At 40.1% G+C, this 19,649-nt stretch overlaps 1 protein-coding gene across 2 annotated transcripts; it reads left to right on the forward strand.

Annotated features, from left to right (window-relative positions):
• Positions 1 to 639: 639 nt before the first annotated feature.
• Positions 640 to 17,096, forward strand: LOC131224809 (serine/threonine-protein phosphatase PP1-like). 2 transcript variants are annotated; one of them, XM_058220210.1, is made up of 5 exons: positions 972 to 1,099; positions 4,348 to 4,451; positions 14,865 to 15,424; positions 15,740 to 15,943; positions 16,601 to 17,096. In XM_058220210.1, exons 2-5 carry the CDS (start codon positions 4,391 to 4,393, stop codon positions 16,625 to 16,627), a joined length of 852 nt encoding a protein of 283 aa, XP_058076193.1. In that variant the 5' UTR covers positions 972 to 1,099; positions 4,348 to 4,390; the 3' UTR covers positions 16,628 to 17,096. The 2 variants fall into 2 exon arrangements, with proteins under 2 accessions (XP_058076192.1, XP_058076193.1); XM_058220209.1 differs by lacking the exon at positions 4,348 to 4,451 and having other exon boundaries at positions 640 to 1,099.
• Positions 17,097 to 19,649: the final 2,553 nt, after the last annotated feature.

The following is a 19,649-nucleotide window of genomic DNA, read 5'->3' on the forward strand; positions in this document are numbered from 1 at the left end:
CACATACATCATGATAGGGCCCACAATGCACCGACCATCAGCCATCGGCGGGTGGCGGGGAGTATTCCATCCGTGTGATGGGACATTGGGGAGGTCTACATCCACCATAAAAACTTTCAAATGAAATGTGGGGTCCACCGTGTTATGTAGATGTCATCCAATCCATTCTTCAGGTGAGAAGTATCGGGATTAGGTAAAAACCGAAAATCAGGCTATTCTAAGACTTTTAAGCGCCATTAGTTTTACGCGTGATTGTAGAATGATTTCTGTGTTGTCTCCGCCTTAATTCGGGATCCGATTAAATCTTGGCATGTACACCGAAAACTAGGGTTCGAACCGGATGTACAGTTTGGATTCAAGATAAATACTACGGGTGGGCTCCACACAGCTCTAACATATGGTAAATTAACATTCCTTAGATGTACGTAATTATTCCCCAGATAAAGCACCGGTAATGAAATGGGTCAAGATTGTATACACGTGCGATATATCTAGTACGTTCATCCGCCCATTTTTTTTAGTCCACCGATCCATTTCCCCACGGGACCAACGTCTCAGATCCGTAACACGAGCGCGGTGTACGCACGAGCGGTAAGAGAGCGCTTGTAATTTTTCGCGTTGAGATACATGCGCGGCTGCAAAATAGCCCAAATTCTTCCCCACAGGATGCAATTCACGCGTTTTGAAACCTTCAACATCAAACCAACCTTCCCCAAATTCCAAAATCACGAACCCCTTCGCTCCCACATTCCCCAGAATAAGATCGGATACGGAGAAAATCGCAATCCGCTCGTCTGCCAAACGAGGCGGGCGAAATAACGAGAGACGACATCAACGCCACCATATCCATAAAATCGTTTGAGAGGAAGCAGTTTTTTCGTTATTTCTGCAATTTTTTCTGGTATTGGGATGATGATGGAGATGGATAGGATAAATAGTGCTGTTTTGGATGACATCATACGCAGGCTTCTGGAAGGGAAAGGAGGTAAGCAGGTTCAGCTTTCGGAGTCTGAGATCCGGCAGCTGTGTGTCAACGCCCGGCACATCCTACTCTCCCAGCCCAATCTACTGCAGCTCCGCACCCCAATCAAGATCTGCGGTCAGTGATTCTATTTCTATTTCTGCCTTCTTCGATCCATCTTCACCGTGTATTTTTTTGAATTCATGTGTATGTTCTCGTGGCGCGTTGAATTCCGTTGTTTCGGTTTGTGATTTATTGAGAATTTGATGGGAATTCTTGAAATTGAAATTTACAATGGCAGAAAATGAGAGGAATAATTATTAGGGTGGGTTTGGATTTTGAAGGAAAGGTAGTTGGGCGAACAACTTTTTGTGAAATTGACATCTGGAGCGTTTCCAATCAAGAGACTGGTTTGGGTGGAAAAGTCTGGAACGTTTCTAATCAAGGAGACTGGTTTGGGTGGAAAAATCGGAGGAATGGGATCCAGCAATGCATGCATATCAAATAGGGTACTGTCCGTTTGGCTGCAGATTCCATTCTATCGGCAATTTGGGAATTGGGATCATGTCCATTCATTCATCATGAGGCTCGGGCCATAAACCGGTCAGAGATCTTAACCGTGTGAGAAAAAAAAAAAAAAAAGTAATACGAAAATCACTGACAGGATGTATTATTTTTCCTGTTTAGTTGTTTTTTGGGTTTGTCAACAACATCCCTAAAACTTTATGTGGTACATCTAGTCACTGACTGACTGTAATTTGGCATAATTTGCCCCATACCTCTGATTGCAGGTCATGATAAGAAAAAAACACTAATACAGTTATGCTAGCCATCCAATCAATAGCATGAAAAATGGACAGTCAAGATCAAGCAAGAAAAATAGTCCCAATCATCATCTTAAAACATCTATCAAATAGGCCTCACCATGGAGTGGATTGCTTATGATTCTAAAAAAGCACATATGGTCAGATGACGTTGACCATCAAACCTGTGCCTGATAAAAAATGGACAGTTGCAATGACTTCTGCTTTAATAATACCATTAGTGGTATACGAAATGGACAGTCTGAATCAATGATTGTGTCCGACATGTCATTTAAAAGCTTTAGGGTCATTGCTAATGTTCGATGAAGTTGAGGGGAATCAGCATTTGTGTACAAGTGTCTCCATGCATGTGGACATGATGCAGAGATTGTGGGAATGGTCATGAAATAGTTTGATATCATTAATTGTAAGTACTTAATTAAAAATTTGTATTCTGTTTATTATTTTAGTGTTGACTTCATGATTACCAAGATTCTTTCTCCCCATTTCGTGCATATGTGACTGCTATAAAAATTTTGGAAAATGGAACATTTCATGCAAAAATTATCACCTCACTCATTTCTTGGATTGTTGATATATGATTCTCAAAATGTCAATCAACTTGATGGTAACAATATATATGAATGATTGGGTATTGTGTTGTGGATGATATATATGATGTGACTAGAATTTAAGAATGTCCCTTCTTGCTGTTTGGTGGGCAGTATGGGAAGAAAGAAATGGTAGATGCTTCAACGGTACTTCAAACTCGCCCGAATCTGTAGCTTCTAGAGCTAGATTGCTAGTAGTTGAGTGTGCGGTTAATGTTGATAAGTTAAAGGGATGTAATTTGCTTTTCTTAGGCGTGTAGTAGGCTAAGTCGCTCCCTCGGCAGTGCAGCCTCATATCTTATGTTTTTGTTTTTTCTATTAATATAACCTGTGACTTTTCAAAAAAGACAAAAAGAAAAAAGAAGGCGTCAAAAAATTTTAGCTATTGGAAAGAAGCCATTCTTGGGACGCATGCACCTCCCATGATTGCATTTTTTTCATAACGTGATACCGTAATGGTACATCAATGTGAGTAATGATACAGTATTTTTTATGCTATTTTGAGATTTTGATAAGAGTTTGGATGTAATTAGGATTGTCTCTCATATTGATAAGACCTCAAGTACCATATTATTTCATATGTACTAGGCCTGTAAAAAGTACATGGAGGCCGTAAAGTATAAACAGATTTTAGTATATTTTTAAATATAAAAAAATGTTTTCCTGTGAATCAAACATTCTATTCATGCGATGCATTTAGAACTCTACAATGACCTAGAAATCCACTGGTGTGATTCCATCGGACCCCATGTGGAGTGATTCCACATGGCTATCTCCTTATTTTCTTTGTACTTTGAGCTGCACATTTGGTATGCCATTTTCAAATTTCTATAATAGTTCAATTCTAGTTGCATTAATCTTTTTGTGATGTTCTACCCTTGTTTGAGTTGGGCCGCTTGGCTTGCTATTGACTCTTCTTTGTTTCCACTCATTAAAAGCAGAATAAGAGAGTACCAAGTGCATTACCTTGTTGGAGCCATTCATTTGTTTCACCATTAGCAATAGATTTGGTTAAGGAAGAGCTGATATTTCAAAGCTCATCTCTTTGAGCCTCTTGTGTTGATTTTTCATTCCCATCTTTGCAAAATGTCCCCATCACGACAATTACATCATCTCAAACACATCTTTTTAAGGCTTAGTTGATCTAGGCCTAGCTTTAGGCTTCAAATGGTGGTATCTCTTTGGGTTACTCATTTCTTTCCTCTATGTTTCCCTTTCCATGGAATCCTTATTGTTAATATGTTCTAAACTCATCTCCAATCCTTATTGTTAATATGTTCTAACCTCATCTCCAATAATGTACTGCATCTAACACTTAGGGCCTGTTTGGTTCACTTTATGGTGGTAAAATAAGGTAAATAAGTAATAATTATTGACATTCTCATTTGCTCACGCAAGGTTTGACAGGTAACACAATTCAAAGAATCACTGGATTTGTGTGAAGTCTTTACCATGCCTACATGGCAAAACTCTGTGGGCCTCACGATGATGTATGTGTTTAATCCATGCCATCCATTCATTTTGCCAGATCATTAAGTAAATGAGCCCAAAAATGGGGCAGATCCAAATCTCAAGTGGACCACACCAAAGGAAACGGTGGGAATAATGACTTGCATTGTGGAACCCTCTTTTTTCTGTGGCGTGGTCCACTTAAGCTTTGGATCTGCCTCATTTTTGGGGCTCATGCCCTAATATGATCCGACAAAATAAATGGATGGCATAGATATAGTACATACATCATGGTGGGGCCCACAAAGTTTTTGCTTCTACAAGGTTGAGATGAAATTCTCCAATATTTCAAACAGCAGCCACTACTTATTATTATGTTTTTACCATGATTTACATGTATTTACACCAAACCAAACAGGCCCTTAAGGTATTGTTGCTTCCTACTGCATACCAATGTATCCACCTGTCTCTACATGATGTTTTTTCTTCTGTAGTTGAGAATACAATTCTTTATATGTTTCAGTGTCGAGTTGATGCATACAGGTCTTCAATCGTGATGATCCGACATGGGCAATCAAGGGTGGGGCCACAGCCTATTCACAAATATCAGATTGGTTGGTCCCACAAGTGGTCCAATCATATTGTGACCTCTCATTTGAGCAGTATTCATCTGTATTGTAACACCCTGATTCTTATAACCCGAGGACGATCGCTCGAGTACGAGAACTTGAGGGTTACGTCATGAAATAAAACTACCATTCAGCTAATTACCAACACAATTCATAACAAAAAGATATAACCGCTGTATAAACTAATAAAAGGAGTTCAACATACGTGAATAAAAGTGAGAAGTTAGCAGGGGATTTTTAATTACAATTTCAAATAAGCAACATGAAGATAATGTCCAAAAAACGAGAAAGTAGATAAATCCTATATCATCAGTTGAGCTCTAACGGCTCAACCGTATCAACATACTGTCATTCTTCTCCATTCTCCTCATCAGCTACACCAAGGGTCCCATCATAGGCGCCATCTTCCTCCATCATACCTGTATCTATTTGGTGCAACCGCACTATTGAGTGAGTGAAAACTCAGTGGGAATTTCCCGCAAGGATTCATGCATATCATGTCATTCCAAAACAGTTTAAACCAAGCATATTCAATCACAATGAGGATAATATAAACTCGAATGTACATTTATGGATGTATGAATGTATGCCCAAGTCACAGATCTGGGGATGCACATCCAGCTGTCAAAATAAAGGGTTGCCCAAGGAGAACTAGTCACCCGGAAAAATATTCAAAGATACGCCCAAGGAAAACTAGCCACCCGGAAAAGACCATGCAGGTGAGTGCGCCCAAGGATATCTCCTGGAAAAATACACGGGGTACGCCCGAGGAGTGTCTAATCCCGAAAAAGCCTCATGAAAAGAAAGAGCGCCCAAAGTGACCCAAATGCTCGTGCTCTATGAGTTTAACTGACGTGATAGGACTCACGGCTAATCAGACAGAGTGTGGCTTACAGTGAGCACTCGGAAAAGCCCATATATTATGCGTGGATGTCATGTATTATGATACTCACATACATTTAACAAGATTACTTTCATAAGTATGATCAAAGTTCACGGTCTTCTAATAGAGTATCAAACATCCACATGTGAGCCCAATATAAGTCCATTCACTTGCTCTATTCCCAATGAGGGCTCATAATTATAATATTTCAAGTATGTAAGTTTAATACAAATTTGTTCAACATTTCTCATGAAAGGCAACATTCTACACCTAACTTAACCCTTGACATAAAATATCATGACCCTTATCATTACTAGTAGGATTATGCCCAAAATCAAGCCTCTACTAAAATATCATAAAGTCACATTCCAATGTTATAGTTATCAACCGTGGGATTTGAGTAAAGAAATTTTAGTGTACTAATGCATGTCCATCATATTCTCATGAGAAAACTAAAGAGCTAACCTATTATTAATGTCACTCTAAAACTTTGGTTAGAATCAAAGTATAACAAATCTACTTTACATGATGAGTATTGTGGCAATTTACCAATGGAATGGAAACAAAGATTCTTACGTCTAATGTAACTAGTGGGCGTGTACATGCATTTAAGACAATTTCATACGTGGCAAAACGAATATGCTAACATCCTTATGAGATGGATTAGAGTGACCAAATTCAGGTATTTCCACATGATATTTCATTAAAATTAACGGAACAGCACTACTATTTGCACAGTAACAATGTCTTTATACAACTACTTTAGAACTCCATGAAATGTTGAAGCTGTGTGGGATATCTCTCACCTTGATTGAATGAGGTGAGTCTATGAGCTCCTGGTTTGAGATTGATTGAAGGAAAATATCTTTCAAGTATATCAGTTGCAAACAGCCCCTGAATAAGACATTTATAGAATCCCAGTGAGTTAGTACCGAGTTGACTCGGTGGGAATTCCCAATTAACCATCCATTTGAATGTGGGGTTTAGGGAAAACACCTATAGTAGAAACAGTAGTTGGATCCCCGAGTTGATGAGGTTTCTCAAACTCTCTTGTGGTAGGACCTATCATCCGTTTGAGGGTCTTTTTTTAGATCCGACTCGGTCGGGAGAAACCAGCCCGTCTACTATTCTTATTGAATTGATAGAGCTTAAAACTATGGTTTGTAGGGTCTTACCTGATCAGTGATTTTCCTGATTAGTCGAGGGGGTTTGAGTGAGGTGTTTTGCTCTGTAGAATTCAGGGGACGAGCAGCTCTGACTCAGACCTACTCTCCTGGTTGCGTGCGGATCTGACTCAGCAAAGTGTGAACCGAGTTAATTCACCGAGTTAATTCGCTGGTTTAGTGTAAACTGTTGGGTGAGTAGAGTTGGCGTAATACCTGATAACCGTGACAAGAAGTTGGCTCCGTGACTCAGCTAAACAACTGAGTTAACCTCAATGACTCGGATTGAACTTGGTCAGTTGCGTTGGGCGGACAGTTGGGTGGAGAATCGTGGTATCTACAATAGAGTTGGTTCGGCCCTAAGGTCAAACTGATGGCTGGGGTAGACGGTATCCTCACACTCTGCCTCCCATCTCAGCCAGGAAACGGGTCAGAACTGCCTCTGACTCGCCTTTTTGAATGGCTGAGTGGAGTAGCAACAGCGACTGGAAACTTGTTCCAGGAGCTGGCTCTCTCTCTCTCTCTCTCTCTCTCTCTCTCTCTCTCTAAGCAAATAAACGGGTCAAACGTAACACTAACTCGCTCGTTGGAGGGCCGAATCGAGTTACTACTGAGGCCTGCAACTCACTACGGCTCCTCTCACTCCCTCTCTCTTTACTATCCTTTCCTCCTTTCTTTCTTGGGATTTGCCCTAATAGAACGGCTATTTATAGCCTTCTTGATTGTGGAAAATTCCTCAGCGAATCACTGAGATTAGTGCTGAGATAATGTCTATTAAACGAGAACGAATTGCTATCAGGATCTCCTCATTTGTCGGATCTTGAGTGTGGGTCTCAGAGTTGATCTTTGATAGGCATTAGAGGGGGTGGGTCACGAGATGGACGGCTTGGATTTGAGAAAAGATCGGCCCATCAAGGTTTGTTGCTGACGGTCAGATCGGGGAAGCGAACCCTCTGATCATAGCGTTTTCATATCGGACGGGTGATTCATCGATCTAAGACGTTCGGAAGGTCCTGATAGGGTCCATCAGGCTTGTGGGGTCCATTAAACGGTGGGTGTAGACAGTGTTGATGATGGTTGTCTTAAAACGAAGGTGGTGCGAGATGTGGTTGTGACTCGCCAAAATCTCATCCTTCCTTACGAGATCGTTCCTACCCGAAACGGAAGTTTTTCTTCTTCCTTTTCGTCATGTAGGGCTCCATTTTCGAAAACCGTAGGTCTGACTCAGCCTTCCTCCACGAACATGGCCTCCGTCTGACCTTCTCCAACGGTCGGATTGGTCAGAGGTATGTGGCTGTAGCTTCTTCGTCGGCACCTTACTTGTGCGTTGCTTGCTGGTTTGCTGACAGAAGAGGTGCGGTTGGTTTTCAATTGTTAATCTTGCCATGGTCGTGGTCGGTGGGACCCTGGCTATCAGATGAACGGTGTGAATTGGGCTATCATATTGGGAAAATGGTTATTTTCACCCCCAGACAGACGGTCAGACTGAAAGGGTGAATCAGGTGCTAGAGGACATGTTGAAAGCCTGTATGTTAGACTTCAAGGGCAGTTGGGACGAGCATATTCATCTCGCAGAAGTCGCTTATAACAACAACTTTCAAACCAACATTGGCATGGCACCGTTCGAAGCTCTATATGGACGACCTTGTCAAGCACCACATTGTTGGGCGGAAGTTAGAGAGAGGAGCTTATTGGGACCAGAGATAGTCCACGAAACTACAGAGAAGATTGACCTAATCCGAAGACGCCTGCGCACGGCTCAGAGCAGGCAGAAGAGTTACGCAAACAATCGTAGGTGAGATCTGGAATTTCAATCTGACCGTCTATCTGGGGGTGAAAATAACTATTTTCCGAATACGATAGCCCAATCCACACCGTTCATCTGATAGCTAGGGTCCCACCGACCACGACCATGGCGAGATTAACAATTGAAAACCAACCGCACCACTTCTATTAGCAAACCAGCCTGCAACGCACAAATAAGTTGCTGACAGGGAAGCTACAACCACATACCTCTGACCAATCCAACCGTTGGAGAAGGTCGGACAGAGACCACGTTCGTGAAGGAAAGCTGAGTCAGACCTACAGTTTTTGAAAATGGAGCCCTACATGACGTAAAGGAAGAAGAAAAACTTCCGTTTCAGGTAGGGACGATCTCCACCTTCCAGAAGCTTCATCCAAGCAATCCGGAGCGTCCAATCTAGGGCTGGCCGAAAATTTCGTAAGGAAGGATGAGATTTTGGCGAGTCACAACCACATCTCGCACCACCTTCGTTTTAAGACAACCATCATCAACACCGTCTACACCCACCGTTTAATGGACCCCATCAAGACCTTCTGAACGTCTCAAATCGATGAATCACCCGTCCAATATAAAAACGCCATGATCAGCGGGTCCTCTTCCCCGATCTGACCATCAGCAACGGATCTTGATGGGCCGATCTTTTCTCAAATCCAAGCCGTCCATCTCATGACCCACCCCCTATAATGCCTATCAGAGATCAACTCCGAGGCCCACACTCAAGATCCGAGAAATGAGGAGATCCTGATAGCAATTCGTTCTCGTTTAATAGACATTATCTTAGCACTAATCTTAGTGATTAGCTGAGGTTTTCTACAATCAGGAAGGCTATAAATAGCCGTTCTACTAGGGCGAATCCCAAGAAAGAAAGGAGGAAATGATAGTAAAGAGAGAGGGTATTACAATGAGAGCAGCCGGAGTGAGTTGTAGGCCTCTGTAGCAACTCGACTCGGCCCTCCAACGAGCGAGTTAGTGTTGCGTCTGACCCGTTTATTTGCTTAGATTGAGAGAGAGGAAGGAGAAGAGAGAGAAAGAGAGCCAGCTCCTGGAATGAGTTTCCAGTCGTTGTTGCTACTCCACTCAGCCATTCAAAAAGGTGAGTCAGAGGCAGTTTTGACCCGTTTCCTGGCTGAGATGGGAGGTAGAGTGTGAGAATACCGTTTACCCCAACCACCAGCCTGACCCTATGGCCGAACCAACTCTGTTGCAGACACCACGATTCTCCACTCAACTGTCCGCCCAACGCAACTGACCAAGTTCAATCCGAGTCGCTGAGGTTAACTCAGTTGTTTAGTTGAGTCACGAAGCCAACTTCTTGTCACGGTTATCAGGTATTACGCTAACTCTACTCACCCAACAGTTTACACTAAACCAGTGGATTAACTCGGTTCGCACTCTGCTAAGTCAGATCCGCACGCAACCAAGAGACTGAGTCTGAGTCAGAGCTGCTCGTCCCTTGAATTCGACAAACTCGGAGCAAAACACCTCACTCAAACCCCCTCGACTAATCAGGAAAATCATTGATCAGGTAAGACCCTACAAACCATAGTTTAAAGCTCTATCAATTCAATAAAAATAGTAGACGGGCTAGTTTCTCCCGACCGAGTCGGTTCTAAAAAAAGACCCTCAAACGGATGGCAGGTACTACCACAAGAGAGTTTGAGAAACCTCATCAACCCGAGGACCCAACTATTGTTTCTACTATAGGTGTTTTTCCTAAACCCCACATTCAAATGGATGGTTAATTGGAAATTCCCATCGAGGTAACTCGGTACTAACTTACTGGGATTTTATAAATGTCTTATTCAGGGGCTGTTTGCAACTAATATACTTGAAAGACATTTTCCTTCAATCAATCTCAAACCAGGAGCTCATAGACTCACCTCATTCAATCAAGGTGAGGGATATCCCACACGGCTTCTAAAGTAGTTGTATAAAGACATTGTTACTGTGCAAATAGTAGTGTTTTTCCTTTAATTTTAATGAAATATCATGTGGAAATACCTGAATTTGGTCAATCTAATCCATCTCATAAGGATGTTAGCATATTCGTTTTGCCACATATGAAATTGTCTTAAATGCATGTACACGCCCACTAGTTACATTAGATGTAAGAATCCTTGTTTTCATTCCATTGGTAAATTGCCACAATACTCATCATGTAAAGTAGATTTGTCATACTTTGATTCTAACCAAAGTTTTAGAGTGACATTAATAATAGGTTAGCTCTTTAGTTTTCTCATGAGAATATGATGGACATGCATTAGTACACTAAAATTTCTTTACTCAAGTCCCACGGTTGATAACTATAACATTGGAATGTGACTTTATGATATTTTAGTAGAGGCTTGATTTTGGGCATAATCCTACTAGTAATGATAAGGGTCATGATATTTTATGTCAAGGGTTAAGTTAGGTGTAGAATGTTGCCTTTCATGAGAAATGTTGAACAAATTTGTATTAAACTTACATACTTGAAATATTATAATTATGAGCCCTCATTGGGAATAGAGCAAGTGAATGGACTTATATTGGGCTCACATGTGGATGTTTGATACTCTATTAAAAGACCGTGAACTTTGATCATACTTATGAAAGTAATCTTGTTAAATGTATGTGAGTATCATGGTACATGATATCCACGCTTAACATATTGGCTTTTCCGAGTGCTCACTGTAAGCCATACTCTATTTGATTAGCCGTGAGTCCTATCACATCAATTAAACTCATAAAGCATGTGCATTTGGGTCACTTTGGGCGCTCTTTCTTTTCATGAGGCTTTTCCGGGATTAGACACTCCTCGGGTGTACCCCGTGTATTTTTCCAGGAGATATCCTTGGGCGCACTCACCTGCATGGTTTTTTCCGGGTGGCTAGTCCTCCTTGGGCATATCTTTGAATATTTTTCCGGGTGACTAGTTCTCCTTGGGCGACCCTTTATTTTGACAGCTAGATGTGCATCCCCAAATTCGTGACTTGGGCATATATTCATACATCCATACATGTACATTCGAGTTTATATTATCCTCATTGTGATTGAATATGATTGGTTTAAACTGTTTTGGAATGACATGATATGCATGAATCCTTGTGGGAAATTTCCACTGAGTTTTCACTCACCCAATAGTGCGATTGCACCAAATAGATACAGGTATGATAGAACCTCTTGTGCAGCTAATGAGGAGTATGGAGAAGAAGGACAATATGTTGATATGGTTGAGCCGCTAGAGCTTAACTGATGATATAGGATTTATCTACTTTCTCGTTTTTAGACATTATCTTCATGTTGCTTATTTGAAATTGTAATTAAAAATCCCCTGTTGTGACTTTTATTCACGTATGTTGAACTCATTTTATTAGTTTATACAGCGGTTATATCTTGTCGTTATGAATTGTGTTGGTAATTAGCTGAATGGTAGTTTTATTTCATGACATAACCCTCGGGTACTCGAGCGATCGTCCTCGGGTTATGAGAATCAGGGTGTTACATGTATATAGATCCACATTCCCGATATGGTCACACAGTTGGACTGATTAGCTTCCATTAGTTTCCTACCATCTATCTATTTTGCTTAGATCTTGGCAAGAAAGTTTTCCGTTTTATTTGAAGTCTGCTTGTGCAATTGTTAGAATAGGAAAGTTTTATAACAACATTATAAATACAGGAATAAGGCATATGTTTGTGAATACCATGAAATCAGTTTATTTCTCTTTTTGGAACCCACAATGGATTCTCCTGGGGTGCAATGCTCCAATAGTAGTGTGGCTTCATCAGAAGATATAGAGTTGATGCAACTTTGGTAAATGTTCATGAAATATTGGCTGCAAAATTGTTGGTTCTTTGTAATTGGTCAAGCGATTTTCTTCCAAAATTTCAACCGTAAACTAGAAATTTGTTAAATCTGTTGCTAAGCTTGAAGTACAGAAAATTTGGACCATCTTAGATTTCATAGTTGTTTGCAATGGACTATATTAATAAAGTTGCTATACATCATGGTTTTGAATATCGGTATCTGGGGTGTAGTGGGCCGCCCGGCTAAAAAAAAAGATGCAATGTAGGCATCGTGTATCGATATTGGTAAAAAAATATAAATTTAAGCCAAAGAATTAAGCGATTTTTTTTTTCTTTTTCGTATTTTGGACATGTAATGCTGTATTATTGGACCATTCTTTGATGAGAATGTTGTCTATTGATTTGATTTGTTGAAGATCAACTAAATGGGCCTTAATTGAACACAAATCAAGCATGATTTGGAGAATTAGGGCCCATTATATTGAAATACAACAAAAAGTTAAAAAGAAAGTGAAGGTTTACTCCTCTTTCTGATTTTTTCCCTAATGGTCCACTTCGCTTTGATTTGTCAAATCCCATTCAAATAATTTGTTTCTGTCCCATAATAGGTCTATATCTAGCCTAGAATGAGTTTTTTAAGTTTCCTTCATGGTTTAAATGAAACAAAAGGAGAAGAGACATGAGTGAAAATTTGAAATAAATAAATAAAAAGGTTCAAAATTGGGCTTTTTTGGGTGTATCCTGTATCGGTGCTGATATGCCCTGTATCGGCTGATACGTCTCGTGCCAATATGGATACAATACGGCCGTATCAGCCGATATGACACCGATATTCACATCTATGCCATACATCTTATTCTCTAGATATAAATAATCCATCCTATTTAATATATTTCACCTATTCGATATATTTATGGCAAGGGAAATTCTTGATATTTAGATAATTCATCGTATTCAATATATTTATGGCAGGGGAAAGTAATTTAGGGTTCACTAGACCAATTCAACAAGGTCTCCAACCAAGTTTTGAGACAAACACGGTCTCTTAAATCTTTTTTGACATTTTGAGTCATCTCCTTTGCTGAATTCGTGAGTCGCATCACGTGTGCCTGCATTAAGTGCAAAGGAGACAGCATGTAGAGATGTCGTGCTGTGTTATTGACTGGTTTCTTACGTGCTCATTAACAATTGTTCTTTCTAAACTTACATTTTCCGCCTAAAAACTGTAAAATAAAAATAAATAAATAAATAAATTTTTTTAAAAAAAAAATGAAGAAGAAGAAGAAAAGAAGACTTTATATATTTATTTGGAGTTGAGATGACTTTTTTCTTTTTTAACCCAACAATGGTACAAATGGGGTGCTCCTTATTACCTAAGCCGCTGATCTGGTAGGCTCATGGGTCATGCCCTAATATCTATCTTCTACCCTATCATATCTTTCTAGTTATCTGGAAATGGAGAATCAGAACCAAATGTTCACATTTAATGGGGCACAATAATAATAATAAAAAGGTTAGGCTCATGGGGTGCCCCTTATTACCTAAGCCGCTTTGTTTATTTCTGGTTTTTCTTGTTTCTTTGTTGTTTTCTTCTTCTGCTGTAGCTCCTTTTATCCTTTTAATGAAGTTGCTCTTAAATTTAAAAAATAATAATAAAAAGGTTAGGATCATATGATGTGGGAGATTTTTGGGGTATCTACCATCCACCATGTGGCCCACCAAACAAACAATTAGGGTTGCCAAAAAGTAGCCCCCTCATATGCTGTGTTTTAGGCCAAGCATGCTCAGTTGACATTGTATGCTTTGTCTAGAAAGTTTTAATGCCACAATCTCATAATTGTCTTGATCCTAGTACAAGCTCAAACAAGTCTAGTCAGCCCAAAAAAGTTTCTAGATTCTTATTGATAACCTCGAGACCATAGATATCGATTGTTTGGGTGAAGTTTGGATTAATTCAATCAACAGGAAAAATAAAGAACGACTCTCTCTCTCAAAAAATAAATAGTAAACAAATAAAAATAAAGAATGAGTAGCTTGTCAAAAGTATCTTGAATGATCTGAAACTGAGAACTTGTACAAAAATATGGTTAGGATCCCTGACTACAGGAAATTTACATTAATTATCTATATGCTTGGGATAACCCAACTTGATATAGAAGCACCCTATTGTGATCTAATCTTGTCTAAGCTTTAGTATTTTAGCCTCTGTTTCTTGCTTCAAAGAAAACCCAAAATCTCTCATCTAGCCCAAGAATAATAGGCGAGAAGTTTTAAAAGATTAAATCTAGAGAAAATCAATTAAAACTCCATGCTAGATCATGTCTGAGGCTGCAATGGACTTCCTCAAGTGGTTTTACATTTGTCACATGACTCTCTCAAGTCACGAGGGAAAACTTGTTTTGGTGTATGCTTTTCCTAATGTTACAGTGATTTTCTATTTTGTCAATAAAATTGAAGGGAAACGGCATGCCTGTGATTTTACGTTTTTGTTAATTAACTTACATAGTGGGAGAAATAGTTTCTATAGAAAAACCTCTCCCAAAAGAAACCCATGACTCTAGTTAAACTTAAGCATAAAACATCAAACTTCATGTCCATTTTCTATCGTGTAGAAGGGGTTTGCTAAATTTCGAATTACTTGGAGATGTTTGTAACAAACTTTAGAACGTGTTGAAAACCAAAACTGTCTTATGCTATGTCTTCATCCATATTAAATTGACTATTTTGTCTTTCAATACTTTTGGCCGATCTAATATTGCAGGTCTCTGACAGGTGATATACATGGACAATACCTTGATCTTTTAAGGTTGTTTGAATTTGGTGGTTACCCTCCGGCTGCAAGTTATTTGTTTCTCGGGGACTACGTAGATCGAGGCAAACAAAGCTTAGAGACCATCTGTTTGCTTCTAGCCTACAAAATAAAGTACCCCGACAAACTCTTTTTGTTGAGGGGGAACCATGAAGATGCGAAAATCAATAGAATTTATGGATTCTATGACGAGTGTAAAAGGAGATTTAATGTTCGACTCTGGAAGATATTCACTGATTGCTTCAATTGCTTACCTGTTGCTGCACTCATCGAAGACAAGATTCTTTGCATGCATGGGGGTATTTCCCCAGAGTTGAGTAGTCTCTCTCAAATAAGAGACATTGAAAGGCCCACTGAGATTCCAGATAGCGGTCTCCTATGTGATTTGCTATGGTCCGATCCTAACCATGATATTAAAGGGTGGGGAGATAGTGATAGAGGGGTATCATGTACCTTTGGAGCTGATGTGCTTGCTGAATTTTTGGACAAGAATGATCTTGACCTCATTTGCCGTGGTCATCAGGTCAGTAATCATCTTGTCATTGTAAGCTGTGTCAGGGAAATGCTAAGGAGATCCATATCAAGAGGACTTTCAGTTTTCTTCGCAGTGCAAGTGCCAATGTGTCATATGTGTAGAGAACCAGGCTACTTATCATGGCGGGGCCCACTGTGAACGTGCCCTAAACCAAAATTAGGCTGCTTGACTCATATATTGTTGAACAACCTGGATCTAGCACACACGTGCCTCATTGGCGTGCCCATGGCAAATAAAACCCTCAATATTCTATTCCTGATTCTAGATTGTCTGATGTTTCCTAGCTAACACTGAAAAGTTCAGGTGGTGGAGGATGGATATGAGTTTTTTGGGCAACGGCGGTTAGTTACAATATTTTCAGCCCCAAACTACGGTGGCGAGTTTGATAATGCAGGTGCTTTATTAAGTGTTGATGACTCACTAGTCTGTTCATTTGAGATCTTGAAACCAGCTGAAAAGAAGTCGGCATCGGGCAGTTCAAATACACCAGCTGCCACAAATAAGAAGGTAAATCTTAATTTTGTCAAACATGATGGATTGTACTCATGGCATGATTCCATATGACATGCACATTTACTAGTCCAATGGCTTGTATTTTTATATTGTGGTTTAGTTTGAGAAGACAAGGTGAGACACTCAAGATCTGATATCTGATATGGTTGAAAGGATTATGTAGAAGAAAAATGCTACCTGCAGTCAAGCATCTGCACCTGCCACACACAACTGCCTCACAAGTGCCAACATAGCACGCGTGTATGAGAGCCTACTGTTCATCATGTGGGTTCATGTGGGGTGCCTCTATAAATGTTCCCAAATCAGAGGCCTGTGTGCTTGTGAGGTGGGTCACACACACATTGAAGTTGATTGGTGTTTATCCTTTTCTAATTGTCCATTGTCTTCATACATGTGTTGCCCACATGATGAGTGGACCAGAACATTTGCTTCTAGGGGTACATTTATGTAAAGCCTAGCTGATGAACGACCCTCTCTCTCAGTCACGACTTCATTATCACAGATGTGGGGCATCTGGTCTTGGTTACTGCAAGTAGCATTCCTAATAAGATGCTTGTAGCTTATAGTGTAATGTATTCTGCACTTGTTTTCCTCTGTATTGACACCAGAAGATATTGATGTCCCATTTCCTCATCGTATTTTATCAAGCAGGTTCTAAAAGGTGGAAAAAATTTATGAAGGACCACTGTTGTTTTCCATGGATGTGATTCAACTCACAAGCAGGTTAGGTGAACTTGGTTTTGGAGGAGCTCGGATTATTTGTTTTTCAATGGGTTAGCTTGGGAAGCTTTTCAACCCAACCAATGGTGATTAAGACCTCCACAAAGTCAAAGCTTTTCAATTGTTAGAAAATATATACAATCTGTACATTAATGACGTAACAGTGTCTTCTGTATAGCAAAATGAAGATGGTTTTTTTTTTTTTGTTTGTTTGTTTTTTGTTTTTTTGTTTTTTTTTTTTGTTTTTTTCTTGTTTGGTTTATTAGAATAAGACAGTTGGCTAGCTTCAAAGTGTCTTTTTGACCCTGGCCGCCGTTCTTGGTTTTGGTCATTTTATTGAGTTTGCATTCTTTAACCCACGGTTGTAATTTGATGATGTCTATGGGTCAAATGGTGGGAGCTTGAAGATTTCAAGACGAGATTCAGATCTGCAGCAGAAGTCTCGGAGCATTTTAACCATGATTCATATGGTGATTTGTCATTTTCATGCACGAATTGTGGTACATGATGCTATATGACTGATTTTTTTTTTTCAATTTTTATTTTTTACACTCTACTCAAGTAAATAGATTATTAAAATAACATTAGTTTAGGGTGTGTTTGGCTGCACCAAATTTCATAAGATATCATAAACTAGACTGATTAATCATGAAATTTCGTGATATATGGTGCAACCAAATGCACCCTTGTGGAAACTTGATCTAATTATTTTACAGTGGAATGGAACAATGAGACCAGTCTCGTTGAAAATATGAATCTCAATGGTGATTGGTGTTTTATCTTTCCCTTTTTGGTAATATGTGATTGGTGCATTTCATCATGGTGATTGGTTTTTTTTTTGTTTTTTTATTTTTCTTTCCCTCTTTGTTATATGTGATTGGTGCATTTCATCACCGGACTCCGGACTGTTCATTTGGTAGGTCCGCTTGGATTGACCATCCCCAAAATACTCACCCAGAACAAACCTAACCATCCAATGAGAGGGATTTTTCTTATTGATGTGTTGCTGGTATTTCTTTTAGATGTGCATTTGAAAGGCCCTTGATCTGAGAGTAATGGCCCCTATCCATTGGACTGATTAAAAAGAATATTGGATGGTGGTTGCAACATTCAATCAGGAAATATCTGATCAGAGGTTAAAGAATGTTGGATGGTGGTTTGCCACATTCAACCAGGAAATATCTCATCATTCGAGGGAGCTATGTCAACTTAACACACATACAAAAGTAGCTCTTATTAGAAACTTGTAGACAAGGAAAAGAAAAGGGAAAAGCTTTTTTGCTCTCTCATCTCTCTCTTATCTCTCCGTGCAATAGAAGGTCCATGTCAAAGGTGGCCCCGCATGATGGACAGCCCATATCGAAGGTGGGACACTATGGACGGTTTACATTAAAGGTGGGGTCCACATGATGGACAATTAACAATGATGATGGGCTCCACATGTTGTATGACTCGTGTCAAAGTGGGTCACAAATGATTGGTGACCCATATCAAGATGGGTCCCTTATAATGGACGGTTCAAGACAAAGGCTGGCCCTAATTATGAGTGGCCACATCAAAGGTGGGGCCAACACTATAATTGATCCACATAAGGTGGGCTCAGCATGATTGGCAGTGGACATTGTAGGTGGGCCCTACATGATGGACAATTAACATGGATGGTGGACTCCGCATGAAGGTGACCCATATCAAAGATGGCCCTGCATGATTGATGGCCCATGTTAGCGGGCCCACATTATGGATTATCCACATCAAAGGTGGGCTCCACATGTAGGGCATCATCAAAAAGGTGCACTCCACATGATTGACAATTAACATTGATGGTAGCCCCACATGAGGGATGACCCATGTCAAGATGGGCCATGGATAATGAGTGATCCATATCAAGGTGGGTCCCTTACAATGGATGGTCCAAGGTAGGGCTAATACGATGGACGATCCACATCAAAGGTGGGCTCCATATGAAGGATGACCCACATCAAAGGTCCGCTCCTAATGATGAATGGCCCACATCCAAGGTGGACCTCACATGATGGATGGCCCACATTGAAGGTGGGTCCACATAATAAACTATCCGCAATAAAGGTGGGCTACATGTGATAAGCAGTGGACATGGATGACGGATCCCATGTGACAGACAATTAACAATAATAGTGGGCCTCACACGATGGATGACCCACATCAAGGCAGGCCCCACATATCGAACCATCTAAATCAAAATGTGGGCCTTGCATGATGAGCAATCTACATCCATTGTCCGACATGATGGATGACCTGCATCGAAGGTGGACCCTGCATGATCACTAGCCCACATCGAAGGCGGGGCTCTCAAGGTGGATGGTTGAATTTAAAGGTAGGCCCCATATGATGGATAGTCAACGATGAAGACATACCAAAGTGAACCCAACATAATGATCGATCTTCATCAAAAGTTGGCCATGTTAGTGCACTTATTTGCACTCATGTTTGTCAATTACATGAGTAGTTATGTCTTATAGTTGGATGAGTTCTTGGCAAGTGAAGATTGGCGACTCAACTAGAACTGAAGCAAGAAAAATTACGTTGAAGACGAAGAACTTCTTCTGCGATCTTAAAGCATTGCAAATAGATGATTCCAACTCAAATAGAAAAACCCTCCTAGGTCATCTATTTTAAGCCAAACCCAAGTCCAAATTTTATATCCCATATCTTGGCTTAAGCAAGTCTCAAGTTATTGAATGATTAAAAGGACAAAAACAGGAAAATCTGTCTACCTTCGATAGTAAGAAGGTGTCACCGAATGTCACCTTTGGTACCACCGAAAATACCTTCAATGTTACCAAAGGGACTCAAAACTGTCCAGTAACCTCACGCATATAATTCGGTGACACCGATAACTATCGACGAACAATTTTGATGCCACCGAAATAGACAGATTTTGGTCAGCAACTTGAGGGATTAATTTGGTACTACCGAATGATATTTCGGTACCACCGAAGCA

This window comes from Magnolia sinica, chromosome 14, assembly GCF_029962835.1.
Source record: "Magnolia sinica isolate HGM2019 chromosome 14, MsV1, whole genome shotgun sequence".
Taxonomy (NCBI): domain Eukaryota; kingdom Viridiplantae; phylum Streptophyta; class Magnoliopsida; order Magnoliales; family Magnoliaceae; genus Magnolia; species Magnolia sinica.

What these genes read in the sequence shown, in the direction of transcription:
- LOC131224809 (XM_058220209.1), top strand. Translation starts at nt 910, where the DNA reads ATGATGATGGAGATGGATAGGATAAATAGTGCTGTTTTGGATGACATC. An exon ending in CACCCCAATCAAGATCTGCG is followed by an intron (nt 1,100 to 14,864) that starts GTCAGTGATTCT and finishes GGTCTCTGACAG; the next exon opens with GTGATATACATGGACAATAC. An exon ending in CAGCTGCCACAAATAAGAAG is followed by an intron (nt 15,944 to 16,600) that starts GTAAATCTTAAT and finishes TTTATCAAGCAG; the next exon opens with GTTCTAAAAGGTGGAAAAAA.